The sequence below is a fragment of the Phaethon aethereus genome (assembly GCF_964289735.1).
Source record: "Phaethon aethereus genome assembly, chromosome: 6".
NCBI classification, from domain to species: Eukaryota; Metazoa; Chordata; class Aves; order Phaethontiformes; family Phaethontidae; genus Phaethon; species Phaethon aethereus.
This window is the reverse complement of record NC_138580.1, coordinates 25,966,565-25,988,946: the sequence shown is the minus strand read 5'-3', so window position 1 is coordinate 25,988,946 and position 22,382 is coordinate 25,966,565. Positions and strand designations below refer to the sequence as shown.

Sequence of the window (22,382 nt, the reverse complement as noted above, 5' to 3'; positions counted from 1 at the left end):
TAATTTTTTTTAAATGGAAGTTGAGATTCTGATAATGTTATATCCAGAACCCTAGGAAAAAACCTATCTGCCTTAATCTGGTCTTTTATAGAATAAGAGCATGAAGATGTTTGGTTTTTCTCCTTTATTGACAATCTTTAATCTGATATTGGATGGCGGGAAGACCAAAACGTGTTGTTGCATCCCTGTTGAATGGCATGCTTCAGGGCCTAAGGCTGGCTGATTGCTCCTGGATCCCTGTGCTTCCTTTTCGCTAGTGTAGAGGTCCCAACAAGATATACAAACAGGAAACTTCCAAAATCCATTTGAAAGGAGAAGCAATATAGCAGGAATAGGTTGTACTTTGCAAAATGCTTTCCAGATTGCTAATCTCTCCGGTGTCTAATAGATTCTGTAGCATCCATTAAGGAACACAGGGTTGATAGCTCATCATTAAATCTGTTCCTAACACTGGCAGCTGTACTGTATATATCCAATTCAGACAGGTTCACGAGACCCTGTCTTGTGTGTCACCACTGACTGCAGGTCGAACAGCACTTTGTGTGTTAATCTTGAGGTGTGTTGAAAAGGCAATGACTACATATGCCACCGGAAAGTAAATAAAAATTGGATTAAAATACATAGTACAGTGAACTCTGTTACCTAAACAAAAAAAACTTTCAGATAAACATGAATATATCTTCCTAAGTTTTATCCCAGCCCTCTGTTTTGTCTTGCAACAACGTATCTCTCTTAATTGAGTGTATTCAGATGCTGAATTGCAACTCACTTTTGGTCTGTCTAATAGCTGTCCTTTTTTAATTAAACTCCCTCTTGAAGGTTTACTCTTTTTATAAGGCCCACAAGATGTAAATCAACAACAATATTATTAGTTAAGGCATGTTGTCATTTCAGTGTTTCCCCATGTACTCTTTTGCTTTGAACAAAAATAATAGAGCAGGGACTCTCTCTTCAGTAGCACAAAACATGTTATCAATACTTAGCATATTAGCAACAACAGCCAATACTAAATAGTAGTTCAGACATTAGCAAGACATAGTTGAAGAAACGTTTAATTTATTCATTGGTGAAGCCTAGTGTGTGATAAATGCACTGTGTTTCACTTTCTTCTATTGCAGAGGAACCATCCCTTTTTAGGCAGGATTCTCTGCAGTGCATAACAGCTCGGCTTCTATTGAAGTTGCTACAAAAGTGTTTAGAAGCGATCACAAGATCAGGCAAGTCTGGGCCTTTGATGCCATTATTAAAAACCATTCATCATGGGGGTTCTGGTTCTCCGAAGGAAGTTGTTAGGCACAAATAATTCAAGGGAATCTCATCAAAGCCTTATCAAAGACTGAATATACTAATATTGGTCTTTATTAAACAGTCTTTTCTTCCATACACTCCAGAGGCAAAAATGGGTCTAAGAAAGAACAACTCCTAATGAAGTCATAGAATTAAAATGGAACAAAAGAAAACAGTATAATAAAAAAAAGAACAAAGAGCTTGATATTCTGTGGCACAAGAGCACTATAAACTTATGAATACCACAGCTGATATTAATTCCTTATGGTTAAAAGGTATGAAACTTGCAACACGTCACAAAACAGCCAGATGTGTATGTTAGTCTTTGACAAGTAAGTGTAGAACATTTCTAAGTCTTGCCTCTTCTGAGGTGACTAAAACAGTCTTATTTCTATAGCATCTGCAATTAACAACAGGGAAATAAAAATAGGAATAAAATTGCCAGAAAAAAACCACCCTGTCAGTTTTTAGCACTGGTAAAGGTTTAATGAATTATCTCTTCTTCATCACACTCAAATCTTATCATAGGTTAAGGACTGTATGGATTGTTTTCATCGCCCAAGACAAATATGAACATTATTTCACAGCCAATATTGTCTGAACTTTTGAAAATAGAACTCACGCTTATTTTTGTAGAACAGCTCAGTTCTTTTATGTTAGGGGAATCAGAACTGGCTGTGACTACAGTCTGCAGCATAAATGCTAACTTCATCCTGGAGGAACAGAGCTGCTGCCAGTAAATAGCAGTAATTCCCTCCCTGGCTGATAGAAGAGCTGAAGACTATTGTCTACCAAGATGGACGAAGGTGCTGTTAGCACTACCTCTTCTGAACTTTGCAGACTCCTTTGAGTCACTTTGTGACCTGCAGTTTGAGTTGTGCTGTTCCAGAGAATGGATTTCTGCACACTGCCATGTAAACGAATGACCCATGTTTAGTTCAGTTCCCTTTTGTTTTTGTCAATCTATATTGAAAGTAATTATCTGCGAAGATGTGAATTTTGCTTTCAGCTTTTTGCTTACTGCAAATGTTAATATAGTTTAAAAAAACTTCAGACTTCAATGATCAAAAGTGCTACAAGCTCCTCTTGCTAGTCTGGCAAGCATAGAAAGTTGTATGAAAAGATATTTAATACATCTTTTAAACACTTCTGTTTGTATATACAGTAATCTTTCTCTAGAGGTAACTAGCTGCATGTATCCTGCAGAAGAAGGTTAAACAAACTGCAAATCCAAACAATACACTCCTTGAGTCATGTCTTTAAGCTATATACTGAGAATTATATTGGCATGTGGGGGAGCTTTTTTTTAAAATAGGAACATTCCTGCACTTGGTTTTCCAGAAAGAGTTGAGGGGTTTTTATTTCTTTGAAAAAGCATTTGTACTCCATTGAATACTAGCCCACATAAGTCTTACTTGATGTACTAAATTTGAAGTGCAACAGGCAGGATTTGGGCTAAAAAGAGTCTCTATCTACTTGAGAGACAAATCGTGAGCATCTACACAATGTAGTTGTCAAATGGCAGCATGGCCTAGTGTAAGTGTGTGTAGCACTAGACATCAGTCTTTGCTGGGTGTCACTCAGTGTTCTATAAAGTGGTGGTGTTATTTCTTAAATGATGATCAAATTTAATTTCATTTCAGGGTGCTATATTGCCATCCTATGTGTATTTTTGTACTAATAATTATGTTTTTGAAGGTGATAATTTATCATCTTTTACAATGTATTATGTTCTGAAATTCCTACGAGTGCTAAAGCACCTGGGTTTTCACGAAGATGTGCAACACTCCTAGTGCTTTAGTGTAAACCGTGTTATGTCAGTTGCCCCTAAACCATGTTTCAAATCTGAAGTAAGAACTGTTTAAATGCAACTTAAGCACATTTTTTGATGCATTGGGATTAGTAGTACTACAAAGGCTTTAGTACTTGAATAGCTTTGGGGATAGAAAAACACTCTGTGTGGCACTGTGACCCCACGTAGAATAGGAATGACAAGAAATATGAAGCTTGTTGAAACAACTAATTCTAATTTTTAATAAAACATTTGGATTTTGTGTTAAAGTGAAGTCCCTTTTGAATGTGGTACAAGCATGCATTTATTATGTACATCCTTCAATAAATATGTGTAACCTTAGGCATATTCAGTGCCTTGGAAAAAAATTTAAGACAACAAAATACTTGCTGCTGTTACTTCAAAGAGCATCTTGTTATTAGTATCTTTACTCTTCAACATGATATGTTATAAACATTTTTATTATTTGGTTGTAAGACATTGATTTCTCAAATTTTATTGTAAGAGGGGTCTTATGCTCACAGTATGTTTCTGCATTTTTTTAAAAGTGCATGCTTTATGATCAAGAGGATTACACTGCATGCTTAATCATGATTTAGAGGTTTTATATATGCATTAAAATAGATAAAAATCTTCATAGTTGATCATGAATTAACATTGTTCAAAAAAATAAATGCAAGTGGATACAAAAGCATATGAAATAAAAATGCCTAAAATTCTATGTAACAACAATAAAAGAACCACCCTTGAGGATATGAGATTCAATTCTTGGCCAGCAAAATTTAACAGTAAATAAAACCACAAGAAATTATACTTGCAAAATTCTTGAGTAAATGATTGCTGCTTGCCACATAAAGCTTAAGGGTAAACTTCTGTGGTGGAGATTCAGTTGCTCTGTTCCGTTACCACTAATGAGTTGTGGTGTTAAATTTGGCCCTTGGAGCACTACAGATTAATGAAAAAAATACTCTTGTTGATGTATACTACATTTTAGGAACTCTCAGACTACTTGGGTATTTGCCCATGTGCTTTCAGCCTGCTGCACAATGATTTATTTAGTTGGATGTTAGTACTGTGAGGTGGTTGCCATGAAATCTTTCGTTGTTTCATAGTTTGTGGTCTTTGACAAACAAGTTGTGACGCTTTAGAAATTTCATATAGCATTTCTGTCTGAAATTGATTCTCCCTGGTATTTCTCATGTACTAGTTATAAGGTGGTATAACCTGTAACTTATACACAAGAAAATTCAGAAGCTCTCTTGTTTGGTACAGATATCAGACAGCAAAGTGTTAAGTACAGATCAGTAGAGTAACTTGTATGCAAGCACACCATGATCACTGATCAGGTTGAACTGCCATAAACTGCTGAAATACAGATAGACTTAGGATGAATATATAGTGTCATGATGATATACTTCCTATTTTACATAAAGTCCTAATTCTGCAACTGTCCCTGCTGCATACAGCTAATGGACACCCTTACTCTGTTCTGGGGTAAACATGGTGACTTCCTAGCCAGAGATAGTCTAGAAATTAGCACATACCAGATCTGTGTAGATAACTTTCTTCCTCTGCATTCCCAGTTAAGGTGGGACAGCATTCCTTGCAGCTTGTTGTCCTTTACAAACCCCAACATCTGCATGCTTCACACACTATGAAAAGATAAGTCTGAACTGCAAAGAGCTCTCATTAATGTGTGCCTTGGCAGAGCTATGGTGTGTGCAAAGAGGAGTTCAGTACCTGCAAGGGCCATGTGGCTTACACACAGCTTCGCTGGTAAGAAGGTTTATTTACAGCAATATAGAGAGATAGTGAAGCAAGCAGTATGGGGTTAAGACTGAACAAACTGAAAACTGCCTGTGAACATGTGGTGGGCAGGAATTGGACCACAGCTTTAGCAACTGATAGTTTCCTTGTCCATGTTGAAACCTGTGAAAGTTGTGGGCAAGGTGGGTCTGACCAACTATGGCCAGTGTGAAGGCCTGTGCAGCTGTCACAGAGCTGTGGAGGGCCCTCTGCTTACAGATGGCCCAGAAGCCATCAAAGAATGCACAGTTATGGTGCTGAGCCATGGGTATAAGGAGCTTGTGCTTTGTCAAGACCGAAAGCATGTTACATGGTCTCTCTATCACATTTTTTTCTCTTCTCATATTTATGTTCTCTATATGCTTTTAATTTGTCTTCATTTTCCATGTTGTTCTGGTAGCCGCTTTGATAGTGAACCTTTAGGTAGGTCATTCTTCTAATTTTCTCTGAGGTATAAATGCGGGACTTCAGTGAATACAATTATGTAATGGTAAACCTTGTACTGATCCTCCGAGACAACTATTTTTCTTAGTATCTTAACTGAGGGGGAAAAAAACTATTAAATAGTGGGGTAATAACAGAAGCAACAACGTAACACTGCTGAAAATACTATATAAGACATTGAGAAAATGCAGTACTTCGCCTGAAGAAAGCTCACATGTATGACATGCATGTTAATGCTTCATTGTTTTCTTTTGAAGGATCGCCGCTTTAATGACGAGATTGACAAACTGACTGGATACAAGACAAAGTCACTCTTGTGCATGCCCATAAGAAATAGTGATGGAGAGATTATTGGTGTTGCCCAAGCAATAAACAAGACTCCTGGAGGCGCCCCTTTTTCTGATGATGATGAAAAAGTAAGATTACCTTTACTTTTCATTTTTTTTTAAGACTTCTTTTGTAACTCAGTAGACTTTTCTAAAAAAAACCACCATTAATACAAGAGCTATGGCATTTACTTATTTGGATTAAGTATCTTTAGAAGTACTTGATGTAAAAGGTACATTTTAGTTGTTCTTAACATAAAACATGTATATGTTGTGTAAATGTGGCAGATCTGGTGGCTGAAACGTCAACCTAACAGTCTTTAAATCTTATGTAGACTTTTTATCATGTATTAGATTTTAATAGGAAGACTTTCATTTTTGAAAACTTACCTGTAAGAATAAGTTCATGGGTGAAAACTTTCACAGAAACACTCTTGAAGCTTGCTGACTTTAAGAATCACCACCTTCTGTTAGTGCTCTCCATGGGATAAATGCCTGTAGCATATGCAAAAGAAACTTTATTTTAGATTATGCATATATGACTTCATGCTATCCTAGAATATAGGAGACTTGCAAATGCCTATGAAAGGACAAAGAGGGTAGGAAGGGGATACTAGGTGTGTATACGAAGTGAAATTTGGCGAGTAAAGTGAGCTCAAAAGGCAGGAGAATAGAGGAAGCCACAAGGAGAGAACATGAATTAAAGTGGAGCAAATAGGTAAATGGTGCTGTTGAAGGCAGATACATACAGCTGAATGTAGAGGGAAAATGTGTGTGAAGCCAAAAAATGACTGGGGAAGAGAATGGTAGAGGGCAGCAAGCCAGGGAGCAACTCTTTGCCCAAGAGAGAGAAATGGAGTGCCCTTCAAGCATGTAATAGGGAAATACACTTCTGTATATTAAAATAGTATTGAATCTCATTTTTGTGGAAGTGTAGTTAGAGGCAGACTTTGCCCCTGAAAGCACTTTATGTTGATTCAAAAGCAGTTAATATTTGATTCAGAGCTATGGTTGATGTATTACATGTTGACATGTCTGTGCTATGACAAAAAGAGGTGTTAAGTAATGCCTGTTGGAAGTGGAAAATCTTGTCACACTGGTTCATCTAAATAGATGGAGATGACTTTTAGAATCAAGATATCTTGACGCGAGCAAAATGCATTATAAAGCTAAACAGTGGTTTATAAAGGCTTTGAAATATTGCATGAATCAAACTTGTCTTCTGTAGAAACCACAGTAATTGTACTTTTGAGTACTTCTTGAAGCTACTATTACATTATTTTACTTGTTATATGCTTACAGCAATACATTTAGAGCATTGTGCATAATTGTTTCATAGTTTGAAACAATTGTTTGGTGAGATCAGAATATGGATCTTTATATGAATAATGTGTGTTAATAGCATCATACTCTGGTTTGCTGTGCAGTGGGAGTAATTAAAAATTGATTGCCTTTTTGAAATTTCAGTATGTGAAGGAACCTTTTGCAGTTCAGGTAGGAAAATCTTTGCCGAGTGAAATATTAATCATAGAGTCATAGAATCTTTGAGTTGGAAGGGACCTTTAAAGGTCACCTAGTCCAACCCCTCCCTGCAGTCAGCAGGGACATATTCAAGTAGATCAGGTTGCTCAGAGCCCCGTCCAGTCTGACGTGGAATGTTTCCAGGGATGGGGCATCTACCACTTCTCTGGGCAACCTGTGCCAGTGTTTCACCACCCTCATTGCCAAAAATTTCTTCCTTGGATCTAGTCTAAATCTGCTCTCTTTAGTTTAAATCCATTACCCCTTGTCCTATCGCTACAGGCACTGCTAAAGAGTCTGTCCCCATCTTTCTTATTAAGCCCCTTTAAATACTGGAAGGCTGCAGTAAGGTCTTCCCAGAGCCTTCTCTTCTCCAGGCTGAACAACCTCAACTCTGTCAGCCTTTCTTCACAGGACAGTTATTCCATCCCTCTGAGCATTTTTGTGGCCCTCCTCTGGACCTGTTCTAACAGGTCCATGTCCTTCTTATGTTGGAGGCCCCAGAGCTGGATTCAGGACTCTGGGTGGGGTCTCACCAGAGTGGAGTAGAAGGACAGAATCACCTCCGTCCACCTGCTGGCCATGCTTCTTTTGATGCAGCCCAGGATACAGTCGGCCTTCTGGGCTGTGAGCACACATTGCTGGCTCATGTCCAGCTTTTCATCCACCAGCACCCCCAAGTCCTCCTCAGCAGGGCTGCTCTCAGTCCCTTCCTCCCCCAGCCTGTATTAATACCAGGGGTTGCCCTGACCCAGGTGCAGGACCCTGCACTTGGCCTTGTTGAACCTCATGAGGTTCACACGAGCCTGCTCCTCAAGCTTGTCCAGGACCCTCTGGATGGCATCCTGTCCCTCCGGTGTGTCAACTACACCACTCAGCTTGGTGTCATCTGCAAACCTGCTGAGGGTGCACTCAATCCCACTATGGCATTGATGAAGATACTGAAGAGTACTGGTCGCAACACAGACCCCTGAGGGACACCACTTGTCACTGATCTCCATCTGGACATTGAGCTGTTGACCACTACCCTCTGGATGCGACCATCTGACCAGTTCCTCATCCACTGAACAGTCTACCCATCACATCCATCCCTCTCCAATTTAGAGAAGGATGTTGTGGGGGCACTGCGCCAAAGGCTTTAGAGAAGTCCAAATGGACAACATAGTTTCAGCTGATCAACAGCAGTGATCAGAAAAGATTCCTCTGTGGAACAACATTACCCACAAGGTAAAGGTGTCAAAGGCCTTACAGAAATCCAGATAGATGACATCAGTAGCTCTTCCCTTGTCCACTGATGTGGTCACTCCATCATAGAAGGCCACTAGGTTGGTCAGGCAGGACTTGACCTTTGTGAAGCCATGTTTACTGTCTCAAATTGCCTCCCTGCCTTCCATGTGCCTTAGCATAGCTTCTAGGAGGATCTGTTCCATGATCTACCCAGGCACAGCGGTGAGGCTGATGGGTTGGTAGTTCCAAAGGTCCCCCTTTCTATCCTTTATTAAAAATGGGTGCAATGTTTCCATTTTTCTAGTCTCCAGGGACTTTACCTGACTGCAATGACTTTTCAGATGACAAGGAGAGTGGCTTAAGTGTGTGCATTAAAGTTGAGAGAGAGTAAAAAGGAGTACTGATATTTTTTTTTATACCTTGTATTAGTTATCGGATGTCATCCAACAGAAACAGTTATGAGCAAATATTTCTTTATTTTTTTAATTAGATTTAGTGAACTGTGTGCATATGAATTGTGTATTACATAAAATTATTAATGTAAATATTTGAAGCCAGTACTGAGGCTGTGGTAGTTGCTTCCGTTCAGGGACTGCTAAATATTATCTAAAATCAGTAAGTTGTCAATACTTTAATTGCCATCTTTATATTATTTTTACTAGTTATTTATATCATTGCTATAATTATAAGCCTGTACATTAGAAGCCTTCAAGAATATATTAAGTGGGTTCTTGTGTGTAGGGCTTATGGAAAAATAAATGAGACCGTAACCGTTATTGTGCCCTATAATAGATCTTGGATTTAATGAGGCCTGTCAGTCCATGTGCTGTTATTTCCAAATCTGTTCTTTTACTGTTCTTTACTTCCTGATAACCTAGAAAGCATGATATACCTCTGGGAAGCAAGAGAGCACATGCTTCCAGGAGAGTGTCTTGCAGGATTAGCAAACAGTTTTTTATTGTATTATCAGCAAAAGTGATTGTGAGGAAAGAGGGCAAGCAAAAACTGGGAAATCCCTTTCAAAATAAGAAAAGATCTACCTGGGTATTGAGGTGGTTTGTGCAGAAAAACCTGATGAGTAGCTGGCAAAATATGTAAATTTAGCTTTATGATGATGTTACAATTTCCAACAATTAGCAGCTTCAGAATGGTTAGAAAATGAAAATGTAACTTGCTCCTCCTTTTCCTGCCTCCTTCTCCCCCAGCCCTCTCAAAGAAATGTCAGTATCATTTAAGTCTAAATCTTGTTTGCAAATGTCTATCCTCTGTTAGTATTGTGCGAAGCAATTAAAATACCTGTTGGGTATTTTTTTACAAAACTACAAGACTATATTTTATAATGAAATGTCAATGGGGGTGGCTACTGTCTTGAGTCAATAGGAAACAAAGAATTATGTTTTCAATTAAAAATGATGCTAGTATCTACTTAATTCTATGTACTCTTAGTTATTTTCAGGAAATTAAGAGCAAATCAAATATTTAAGGTTTGAGGAGTTTTTAATGCTCCCAAGCTGTAACCAAGTTTATATTTCACAATATGTAAAATGATGTATTAGATTTCAAAGTTTTTCATGGCAAACTTTCAGGTTTGTTTCTTGTACATCTGTGGTGATAATAACACAGCACTTATAATGATTCTAAGTGTATTTTCTACATGTAATGATTGTTTCCCACTGCCAAATTTCTTTTCTTCTTTTGGTGTAAGGGATCAGCCAACTCATTGTTTAAGTGCAGGACTAGACTTCACTGCCACTGGCATGAAGGAAAAATGTTCTGTCTCAGTGTGTGTTGTCTTCCCAACATCAGTGGCTCATTGAACAGACTGATTTCGGAGAGTTCCTGTTTGATGCAAACAATAGTAGAACATCTTATTACTTTATAATAGCAATGACTGCTATACTATTATGTTGTGTAATTGATAACCTTTTGTAAAAATAGGCTGGTGATATACTTTTACATGTGTTTTGTGAATGAAGACATCAGTTCATCTGCATAGACATAGAGTAGGAAGAAAATAAACCCTTCAAAAGAAATGTGTACCCTGCATGCATTCCCAGTACTGTCCTGAAGATTCGTTTAAGTAGTTGTGCTGTTTGCTGGTGGGTCATACTTGTTCCTGGGACTGGTGAGAAACTCAGCCTAACGAGTTTGACAATCTGTAGGTTAGATTATTGTATGCCCTTTGGAGATGTAGTGCCAAAACAAATCTAATCCTCTATCGGAGAGGCTTAACAAAAAGCAGAAGCAGCTCTACTGTCCCTTAAATCAGCATCCTGGTTCTCTCTGGCTCCGATGTCCTCCTAGCCTGACAAGTTAAATGACTGCAGGGAAACTACCCATGACAGACAGCTTGAATTCAATCCTCCTTGATTCACTGAAAAGCAGTAGTTTGAATGCAGTGGGATCCCTCCTGGGAGGGGGAAGGAAGAACTGGATTTGGCTGTCTATGCTCTATAGATAGTTTTATTAAGAAATGTATCTATGTCCGGAGTCCAGGATTCGGCTGGTGTATTTTGGTTTGTGGGGGCTTGAAGAAGGTATGGTGTTCTCATGCTCCAACATTTCTATATCTAATATTCCTAATAGCAGCCCTATGATTCTAAATTGCCCAATTTAATGTGCTTTTCTTGGTCCCTATTAGTTAAGGCTTAAATATATTCTATACAGAGTCTACCATAGCAATGAATGATTTGCAGCAATTTTGCTATGCCTGCGAATTTGTTTTCCATGAAGCTTTTTGTGTGATTAGCTTAGCCATGCTGAGCAGGTAGCAATTTTGAAGTCAGTTAAGAGGGTTTCTTTATCTTAGGGAAGTAATTGACTGTAAATAAAACTACTAGGTAAGGGAGTGATCCAGAACAGGCAAACAGCTTGGACTGTTGTGAAAATGATGACCCCACCTCTGTGAATGTTTGGAATTAACTAAAAAAGTTACCTGAAAATTATTTTGATGGGTCCACTAGAAAGGAACATAGGAAACAAATTGGGTAAAGAATTTTTTTTTTGTTTCCTATATTGCAATATGTGATGACCTCATGCTAAAATCTATCTTTGTTCTCTGAAAATCTGTGTACCGATGAGACTCAAAAAGCTATTATTTAAAATTGGCATAATCCTCAAAGGTATCATGTGGCCTACATGTCAATTCCGAATGCAAGAGACAAATTTTCTGAAAGGCGACGGAAAATAACAAAGACACTTGAAGGATGAAGGTGCTGAAGCGCTACAACTATCTGGGAAAACTCTAATGGTCTATTAGGCACAGAAAAGTACTTGCTACACAAATCTAAATTAAAATAAATCACAGTAACTGAATTTTCTTGCTGTGGGAGTTTAAAACAATTTGTCACTAGAATTTTGGCTTTATCAAGGCAGCTTCACATCACTGGTTTGCAACTAACAGCACCAAATGACTGCAGTGACAAACACTTGAATGGACTTCTTTCAGCCTTGCATACATTTAGTCATGCTTTCAAGTTAAGATGAAAGTCTAGATTTCTTTTTAATTAAAGAACTCTATAAATGTGCTTGAAACTTAACAAAAACATATCTATATCAATACCTCTGCTTTAAGACTAGCAGTTAATATTTGAATGGACATCTTCATCTCTGAAGTATGGAAACATCTCTAAGATGTGTCTTACAGTGACATTTTAGTCAACTACTTATTTTTTTTGTATATGAATGTGTATCTTCCTAGGGCCAGAGGCTACTTTGTTGCTGTGTGTTTGTGGTACATATTGCACCAAATACTTGGTACCTGCTTGAGGTATCTAGGTGCTATCATAAAACAAATAAAAACATTGTCAGATTTGGATCAGGAAGGGTTTCTCTCTAGAACAGCTCAGTGAAGATTTTCATTGATGTTTTTGTGGGGACTGGGGTTTTGTTCTTGTCTTGTATGATGGTGAGAGTAGGGAAGGTATCTGGATTCTTCCTGCAGTTGCCAGCAGAAATCTGAACCTATTGGCTCTTCCCGTATTTCCTGTGCTTCTATCCTCTTAAATAATTAATACAGAGAGACTTGAACAAATAAGAGCTCTTGCCTGTAAATGTAGGCTGTTGCTTGGCTAATGTTTGTAGTATTTGACTCGAGGCTCGATAAACTGAATGGAAGAATCTCTGCTGTCTTCATGGGCTTTTAAACATCAGACCTCTGTCTACTTTTATCATAGGAGCATTTCATTAAATGCAGACCTCCAAGTCTATTTTCTGAAGCATAAATTCTTCCGGGTCAGAGCACTGTAAAGAAATTGGTTAAGGATCAGTTTTTGCTTCCGTATCCTTCCACTGGATGCAAACAGGCTCCAGTATGCTGAACACAGTTTGTGGTAGGCTGTGCTGCTGATCAAAGACCTATCTGAGATCTCTTGATTCAAGAGACATAAACTACTGCTTAATTCCTCTTGTGAACATTTATTGAAAAGTCAGAAAACTGGAAACATTGTTATGCCAACTGCCTCAGCACAGGTCGGTCTCTTTCAAGTTAAGGTGGTTTTTGGGGTTTTTTTTCTGAGGATGTATTTTTCAGCTGCCTGGAATCTGAACTTGCCTCTGAGCTTGAAAAAGGTGATCAGATTTAGAAATGGTAGTCATCCTGGAAACTGAGCCATACAAAAAGCCATGAGACTGCATAAAACTCTCATAATATTTGTTGGATGCTTGTGGTCAAAACAATCTGGTTGGCACACAGAAGAACCCTGTATGCATTTCTTCCCATGTTGGGCCCCATCTTTATTCAGCTCTACAAAGAACTGTGTTGAATCTAATCACAGTATGGGAGCTGCTGGTCTTGTGTACCTAAAACTATGTGCAGGTTATGTTAAATCCATCCAGTAGATACATTAGATATTCATATCTCTTGAATCAATTATTTGAAGTGGATTATAGAATCACCAAGGTAGCATTGTATTGGTTATTGTAAGGTGGCCTCTGCAACTGTGTAAGGACTTAAGGTGTTTTCATCGTCTAAAATAGACACACAAGAGCCCCATGCCTTGAGTAGGCTGATGGTAATAGGCAGTGCTTTACAGCTGGAGTTATTAAGATTTTTTTACTGTTCTGTTTGACAATTTGTGGAAGCAGCCTGATTAATTTCCTCGGAAATTGGAGCACCTTTTTTATGTGATGGCATTAAGTATTTGTGTCTGATGCAGCATTTGAGAACTCATATTGCTGCTTTCATTCATGCTTAGTTCAGTCATGTCATAAAAAATTATACTTGCAATGATCTTTAATAATGTCCCTCTTTCCTCATAACTCCTTTGGAGTTTTGTCATAAGTGATCTGTTAGATACATTAATTATGAAGCATTCCTTAGTACCTTGTGTCTAAGTCTTACTAAGAGACCTTTGGGTCTTTGTGCAAATTCTGAAGCATCAAAATAGCCCTGGAGCTTGTGCTCTGTTTTAACCTTTCATTGGTATTCACAGGGGGTCCCAGGAGGCCTGGAGAAAGGAGTCCAGACCTCCACTGGTCAAACACATGAACAGGCTTCATAGGAAGACTGGTAATGCAACAAAACAGAGGGCTCATACAAGCCCTTGCCTTGACTTCGTACAGCTGTACTAAGTTCTTCAGTGAGAAGCAGCATAGTGTAAAGCTTTCAGCAGAGAGCCCAGAAGCCAAGAATTCTGCAGTTTTGATGGTAACTTTCAGATGCTTCAGTAACTAGAAACTCTGATAATATTACTTTTTTTTTTTTCATTTTCACTTAAATGCTTTGAATACTAAAACAACAATAATACAAGGGCTCAGGAGGATTAGAATTTTGTTTGGTTCATCTGTCAGCAGAAAGAAAGCCTACCACAAAATAGTTGTATGACTATGATGTCTATTTGTGTTACAGTGTAACTCTTAGGTACTGTCTATATAAGGAATTGACTAGAAAAGCTTTTTTTTCTAGAGAAAACCATGTTATTACATTACCTAAGGAATAAAGCTTTTCCCTTTAGCTGTCTTCCTTTTCTTGGCAAAACTCCCTTGAACGACCTAAATTATTTTGATCAAATGGCTCATTAGAAAAATCTTGTTTGCACTGGGGCCTCGTTACAGAAGCATGTAAAATGAAACCTTTCTGGTCAGCAGCTGGTGAAGCCTTAATTTCTGGCAATTACTGGAGATGTGCCCTGTGGGCTGGATGGGAGGACTTTGTCTCTAGTGAAGTGTGTTCTGAACTTCTGTCGGTCTGTTCAGTTTTCTATAGCTGTTCTTCATAATAACTTCAAGCTTTGATAAACTTTTAGAAAATAGCATTTTGCATCTCCTGTGAATTGCTTATCTTTCCTGAAGCAGAATGAAACGTTTATACAACAGTTCTCTGCCATCAAAAGTATTTCCCACTGGAATAGTGATGCTGAGCCTGTCTAGCTATAGGTTACATGATGAGATACTGAAAACTGCTTAGCAAATAATTTTGCTAAAAATTAAGTCAACCTCTGACCTTCAGCATCTTATTACAGGCTTTATAAGTAACTGTAATTAAAACAGTATTCTGTTCATGGCATGCCCTTGGGCAAATCACTTTACAGTGGTGTCTCGTCTGAAATCCAACTCTAAAAATGGCATTAGTTGGTTCCATATGTACTATCAGACTCCCCATTTTAAGTATTCTTACTTTATAACAAGGAAATTATTTTCCTTCTTGAGCTCAGCCTGAGCTTTTGAAGCCTTGTTGAATGCCTCCTTTGCATGCAGCAGGTGTAATCTGGACAGATCTGGTTAGAAAACACCAAAGCAATTTCACAAAAATTGGCTTCAGCTGTCTGTTTAGTAGCCGCAGCCTTACATAAAATATTTTTCATCTTCATGAAAACTGTGCTACCTTGCTGTCCTTGATTGGTTTGCAGCAGTGGAACTGGTCTGTAATTGGTGAACTCCTGATTGTACATTAGAAGGAACTCAGTCCTCCTCTGTGCTGTCTTTGCAATTGCCAGCCTGAGAGACTGAGTTCTGCACCCCAGCATTTGGAGTATGTAGGCAGCAATGTAGCTGTAATGCCTGCTAGGAGTGCATCAGAATGTGTTTTTCCCCCACTCTGGGAAAATGGCTGTTTAATTCTGTGGCTACAAATGAATAAAACTTTTGTCCTCTCCTTTCATAGGAACATAAGGAAAGATTGGCCACCTCAGATGAAAGGTCTGTCTAACCCAGTGGCCTCTGTCAACTGCTGAAGCAAATGCCTGGGATGAGGCAAGCATGGGATGGTGTTTCTCTCGTACTCTACCACTTTCCCGTGATCTGCAGCTCAGGGCCAGGCATGGTGTCTTTGGATTTAGTACCACCCCAGGGATTTTCAGCTTATGAATTTATTCAGGCATTTCTTGCAGCAAGACAGGCTTCTAGCTTTCACAGCAGCCTGTACATTTTGTGAAGAAATGCCACCTGACTGCTGTTAATTTCATGTTATTCCTCTTTGTTTTGCTTTTAGTGAACACAGTGAAGAGTCATTCCCTGTTCATGTTCTTGCTAATTGTTTTGCTCAAAAAATTTTCAGCCTTTAAAAGCTGTGAAGCTCCCATCTGGAGCCAACAGGCTTCCCTTTGCTTTGGCAGAAGTGGTGACTGCTTCTGAGTGCCCTGGGCAGTGCCTCTGGTCTGCTGTGACAGTTGGTACTTCCCATATCCCGTAGAACTCACTTGAACCATTTTGTTGTACACTCTACCCTGAAAAAACCCCCAGGAACTACACTTTTTCTTGGTGTTGTAAAACTGTCAGGTATGCCTAGAACTGTGTTTGAAAGCCAGGGCAGATCCTCATTGCTTGTTGGCATCTTGATGCCACTGCATTACCAGAACATAAAATAAGAAAGCTTTTGTTCATCATCTAACCTAGCTACTCTACTTTGCCAATTGTGAACTTTAGCAAAAATTGTAATTGTTCTTACAAAAGATTCCAGAATTCTCTGAATCATTGTGGATGTCTGGAAGTGTGGTTTTTGTTTGTGTTTTCATTATTAAAAACACAAACATTACTACAAAGCATAAAAAAAAGTATCAGGTCACCAGTGAAAGTTAGTCAACAAGATTAACAATTGCTGTGCAGCAAGATTACATGTTCAGAGTAGAGCTGACTAGAATTACGAAGGCTAAAGTAGTTTAACCAACCGATGACAATGATTTTACATCTCTCACCCAGCTGGCAAAAAATAAACTAGAGTTAAAATAATCAATACTATGATTATTTTTTCAGCCCAATTGTTGTTGGAGCTGTCAGAGATAATGGAGATACATTGTTTGTAATAATGAATGGTGGTCAGAGACTTCAGCAAGGACCTTATGCAGTATGCTTCAGGTAACTCTTAACAGGGTAAGCCAACTGTGTTTAGAAAAATACTTTTTGTGAACAGCATAGTGATACAGGCAGGGGCACCAGGAAGAATACTTCATTTAACAGTGCTTTGTGAAAGCTGTGAGTAAGCACTTCAATTGTCAATTCAATCTGTGGGGAACCCTTTTACTTAGAATATTTATCTGCATAAATTTTCAGTGAAACAAAAAAATATTCATACTAGCAGCTATCAAGGCTATGTCTTTGGACTGAACTTGACATGAATTTAACCTTAGTATTAATTTGCTGGAAATTTGCTATTTATGTGGTAGGATGGATAAAAACAAATCCTGTGTTCTTTTTGGCTTTTTTTAACAGAAAAGGTTTTTGCTGTATAAAAACAGGCTAGAATTTTGTAATGCTGGTGTCATGGTTACAAGGCAAATTTAATGATACTAGCTGTCTGGCATGATAATAGCTCTCTAGTGTTGTGGCATGCTTTAAATTGGGAGGTGAGTGGAAATGCCCTGGAGCTGTAGTGGACAGGGCCCTGTGTGTAGGACTGTGTTGTGGAGTCCCAAGTTTGGGGAGGCAAGTGCTGAGCAGTGATGGACTTGTGGAGATCCGAGAGCTGAGTGTGTCCTAGCTGCCATGTGGTGAGGTGTCAGCAGGATGTCTTGCAGGATAGTGGGGCCATGTGTTGTGGTCTGAGCTGAAGCAGCCCTGCAGACTTGTCCTACAGAGCAGAATAGCTATGGATATGGTACTGCTTCCTACTAAGGAGAAGAGGCTTTGAAAGAAGGAAACTTGCCAAGACATTTTGCCATAAATGCAGTCTGAATTTTCCTTTTCTGTCACACACGGTGGAAAACACATTTAGTGTGGTTAGTGGGGGCTATGCACTTGCTCTTGTACTTGAATGACAAAGGTTTATAATTTGTTCTGGCCTAGGGTTTTGGGGCTTCTCCTTCAACTCAAAGGTGTAAAGCCATGAGCTTTTAATCCTGTATGTCCAGAAGTTCCAGTTCTCAGTGATGGCAAAGGTTGTTGCTACCCTACTGGGCATGCACAGCAGCTGAAATGCAGGTAATACTATCATCACGGGGGTAAACTCTGATCTCTGGTCTCCTAAAAAATATCAAATAATTATGAACTTGAAGCTGGCAAAATTTGACTGAGCAGTAGGGATCTGTATGACTTATAAAAGCTGAAGTCTGCCTGCAGAAGTGTTAAACCAGCATGTTGGCAAGAAGCTTCTCACTAACAAATTAGAGCAACAAAATACTGTGTCTAATTGAAGTTTTGGAAAAAATGCAGTGTAGAGACTGTAATTTTCCTTATAAGTGAATATTATCTCTGTTTTTGTGTGATCTCATGAACATCTGACAAAATCTGACCACTGAGTGATAAACTCAATAGTTGCTGCCAGCCCAAGCAGTTCATATACAAAGGAAAGCATTTTGTTTTTCTGACGTGGGTTTTGGGAAATGACTGTGTGGAGGAAGCAGAGGCTATTCCAGTGAGATGTGTAAGCCACCATAAGAGCCTGTAGGAATGAATGAGCTTGAGCATTTCATGTGCTCAGCTATCAGTCTTGTGAGGTTTGATGTTGCTGTATTGATGTTTACATTTGGAAGAATAGACAGGTGTGTTTTTCATCGATCTGTTGCAGCTTTTCACATATTCCCTAAAAATTAGGTTCCATTTTCAGAGCAGAAATAGTGGAAAAGAATGGTGAGACCCTTCTTTTATTAAGCCTCTGTGTTCTGTGTATAAGGAGGATTTAAGATATGTTAATAAAATGAATTCTTTCACTAACTACTCGGTGATCATCTTCCTCAGTGATGTAACACTAAACGAGTATGTCCTGAACATTAAACCAAAATACTTCAATTGTTGTTTTCTCAGGTACTTAGACTTTTTCTTTTAATGAAAGCTGAATTAGAGATGAATAATTTGGATTGATTCTAATTTAATTTATTCTAATTTGCATGGCCTTCTGTTCTGCTTCTGCTGTCAGTTTTGTGGATTTTGAGAAGAGAGATGTCAAATCAGGTACTAAGAGCTATCTTTGCTGATATTAAAAAGACTAATTTAGATGTTAGATGCTTGTAGTAGAATATGATGTTGAAGCTGGAAATATGTAACTGTTAAAAATATCCATGAGATACTATTTTAAACAGAACCTGCTTTTCTGGGATAGTTGCTGTAATACTGATGTGAAGTTGGTCAAGCAGTGTGATTTTTACGGGAATATGGTTATGAAAGCCATGACAGTGAGTATCAGGAATAATAACCAGAACATTTTATATCTGGATGCATCTTCTACAGTGGCAGAGTTATAGTAATAGAACTGTGTGTGTTTTCTTTTTTTTTTTTTTTAAAAGGAATTATTTTGCATTTACTTTTCTCTCAATACTTCAATTTTTTGAGTCAAGCCTGCATCCTGCTTTTCCTGGAGGACAGAGTTTTCTGCCTGACTGGCAGCTGCTGCTGGGAGTATCTGTTGCCATGCCTAGTGGTATGGTTATCTCGTATCCCTGTTAGTCTGGCACTGGGACTACTGAATTAATACTCAAATTCGTGGACTTGTGGTTGGTACTGCTGCATTAACCAGGGATGCATACTTAGCGCTTTTATTTGCAGTTAGTGTCACACAAAAAACCCCAAGAATGGGCTGATTGTAACATAGTATTCAGAAGCACATGTAGGAATGCAGGAACTGTTGTCTCTTTAAGACGTGTTTTTGCAGCAGAGAGAAGTGGAGGCAGAAAAGGGCCAGGCTTGAGGGAGTGAAAAGCTGGGGCTGACCGAGGCTGGGGGCAGCGCAACAAGTGATGGAGAAGGCATCCTGCACTCCTGCGCTTGAGTCTAGCGCTTATGTGCCACCAGAAAAGGGTCTCGCCCCCTCTAGTGGCTTGCACTCCTGCTTGGTTGTGATAATATAAAAGGAAACGAGCACGTATAACTAGAGGAGTGCCTCCCAAAGGTAAGTTGTGACTCTCCTTTAGCTTAGTGCTTCAGTGCTGACAAAGTACTAAAAATACCATGAAAGATGGCAGCATGTTCTGTAAGTGTTAATTAAATATAAACCTAGTTACCCATCTTCATGCTTCTCCCACGTTTTCTGACAGACGCTTACTTCACATCAAGACAGCCCAACTTCACGCTAAGGGTGCTTAGAAGTGTTTGCAGCTCCCCGTGTCAAACCAGCACTTTACGTTTCTAGGTGAGGATTGAAGCCGTTCAGCGGTCAGCCGCGTTATGTAAGCAGTAGTAGCCTGCTCACACTGCCATCAAGTGGATGTAAGGCATTACGGCACCAGCGTTGTGTTTGAAGTTTCGCATCACTTTTGTACTACATCAAAATCTTCATAAACCTAACTTCACTTACTTGCACGTCTGATTCTGACCAACGCCTGCAGAGGCCTCTCCTTTCTGCCTGCAATACAGAAGAAGCAGAGTTAGTTCTCTAAAACCGTGTGGGAATATATGGGAAGATAAATCAAGGGGTTTTTTTTGGCTCCATAGTTTTTCTGCAACTGACTTACCATACAAGGTTGATTTTTATATCTATGTCCTTATCACGTCTAAGTAACTGAGATTTCACTTAACGTAGGCTTCAGTACTCAAATATTAGTAAGTGCCTGAATTGAAGTCCTGTTCACAACTGCTTCAGAGCTTTGCATGGGTCATGTTTTGCTCTATGAGCAATATTGTGCTATTTTTCCTGTGACCTTGTTGTGTAGCCTCAGACCTTACTTGCCTCCCACTCTTCAATGTTTTTCTGAAGATGACAAAATGAGATGATCAGATGCAAAAATTAACTCAGACAGCTAAAGCAAGACTAAGTGTACTACTTCAGGCATCTTCACTCAAAGAATAGTCTTATGGCTACCTGATCCAAGAAACTCCTTGCACTCAATTTGGTGGATGAACAGGGAGGCAGCTATTATCTAGTGTGTCTACTAGACTGAAGCAGCAATGTGTGCAGTGTCATCAATTATTAAAAATTGAATGAATTTTTCTTTTGTTAGATGCTGAAAATAGCGGAACATTTTCCAACAAGGTAACTTTTTTTGATTATTTATAGCTTTCTTTTTTTTTTTATAAAGGTATAAAAACACTTATTTTTTTTTATTATTTATAAATATTTTAGATGTGTAAGGTGAATGTTTCCATGCTGATTTGTTCCTTGGGCAGAAACTCCTTTGAATTTTGCCTCTTTTCTTTTAATCTACTCAATATATTTTTTTTTCTCAGACTATTTTTGAAAATATTTTCTCTGTCAAGCTCTTACACATCAAAGTTCTGGAAAGGAAGCCTTGACATTTGGCTGTGAGCTGGGATACATGTGGCTGGATACCAGTCACAGGTGCTATGAGGAGTCCAATGCTGTCCATGTGATTTAAAAAAAAAAAAAAAAGGCACTCAGAACATTGTCATTCTGCTTTCTAGTTTATGGCTCATTCTACAGCTCACTTTTTTTCTTCTCCTGCTTCAACAGTTGTATCATCCTTTTTGCAACAGGCAGTGTACCCAGTGCTGTACATGAAGCCTGTCTTTCCTCTGAGTTCTTAGCTTGTTGCTATCCTCTTGCTTTCTCTTTTCTCCCTATGCTTTGTGCAGATGGGTGCATTTGTCAGAGAGGTAAGAGTCTCAGTAGATTTTGAAATGAGACTAATTTTTGAGATTTTGAAGAGTTTGGTAGAGCTCAGCATGTATCACTTGAACACTGAAAATGGTGGTGGTAGAAAAGGTCCTTCCACAAAATCTTATGGCATTATAAGAACTTCTGCATGTTCAAAGGACTACTAGATTTTAGACCGATGAAAGTTGCTACTGGAGACTATCGCAGCCTGGCACTGTTTGTCGTGCAGCATCGTATGTCTCCACTTTCTACACCCTTCTATCCTACTACCATTTCTAGTAATATCTGAATATCCTATGTCCCCCCTAGATTATTTGCAGATAGGAACAACTAAGTTTACTTGATCTATATGATGTAGAATGCAGTAGGTCTATTCTTTTTGAGCCATTCTTATTTATTAAGCCTTTTTACCATTTTAGTACTGTTTATAGTTTTACTTTGTCTTGCTATCCTATTTCTGTTTGAATGTAATTTTTATTTATTTAATACTGTTTTATTTCTAACTTATTTTTCTGCAGTACTGTTATGGTTCAACCCCAGCCAGCAACTAAGCCCCCACAGCCTTCTCCCCAGTGAGATGGGAAGAGAATTGGAAGGATAAAAGTGAGAGAACTTGTGGGCTGTGTTAAAGATAGTTTAACAGGCAAAGCAAAAGCTGCACATGCAAGCAAAGCAAAACAGGGAATTCATTCACCACTTCCTGTTGGCAGGCAGGTGTTCAGCCATCTCCAGGAAAGCAGGGCTCCATCACATGTAATGGTTACTTGGGAAGACAAACGCCATCACTCTGGATGTCCCGCTGCTTTATATGCTGAACATGATGTCATATGCTATGGAATATCCCTTGGGTCAATTGGGGTCAGCTGTCTGAGCTGTGTCCCCTCCGAGCTTCTTGTGCGCTCCCAGCCTGCTTGCTGGTGGATTGGGGTGAGGAGCGGAGAAGGCCTTGACTCTGTGTAGCCACTGCTCAGCAGTAACAGAAACATCCCTGTATATTCAACACTGGTTTTGGCAGAAATCCAAAATATAGCCCCATACAAGCTACTATGAAGAAAATTAA

General features: G+C 38.9%; 1 protein-coding gene across 2 annotated transcripts in view; it reads left to right on the top strand.

Annotated features, from left to right (window-relative positions):
• PDE11A (phosphodiesterase 11A) overlaps nucleotides 1-22,382 on the top strand; it is a gene marked incomplete at its 3' end in the record, with an annotated part of 132,871 nt that overhangs the window by 11,759 nt on the left and 98,730 nt on the right. Inside the window, exons 2-3 of one of the 2 annotated variants that reach the window (XM_082001199.1) lie at nucleotides 5,587-5,745; nucleotides 7,123-7,149. In XM_082001199.1, coding sequence (XP_081857325.1) covers nucleotides 5,587-5,745; nucleotides 7,123-7,149 — 186 coding nt within the window. The remainder of the gene's footprint in view (nucleotides 1-5,586; nucleotides 5,746-7,122; nucleotides 7,150-22,382) is intronic. The other variant, XM_082001200.1, reaches the window with a different exon arrangement.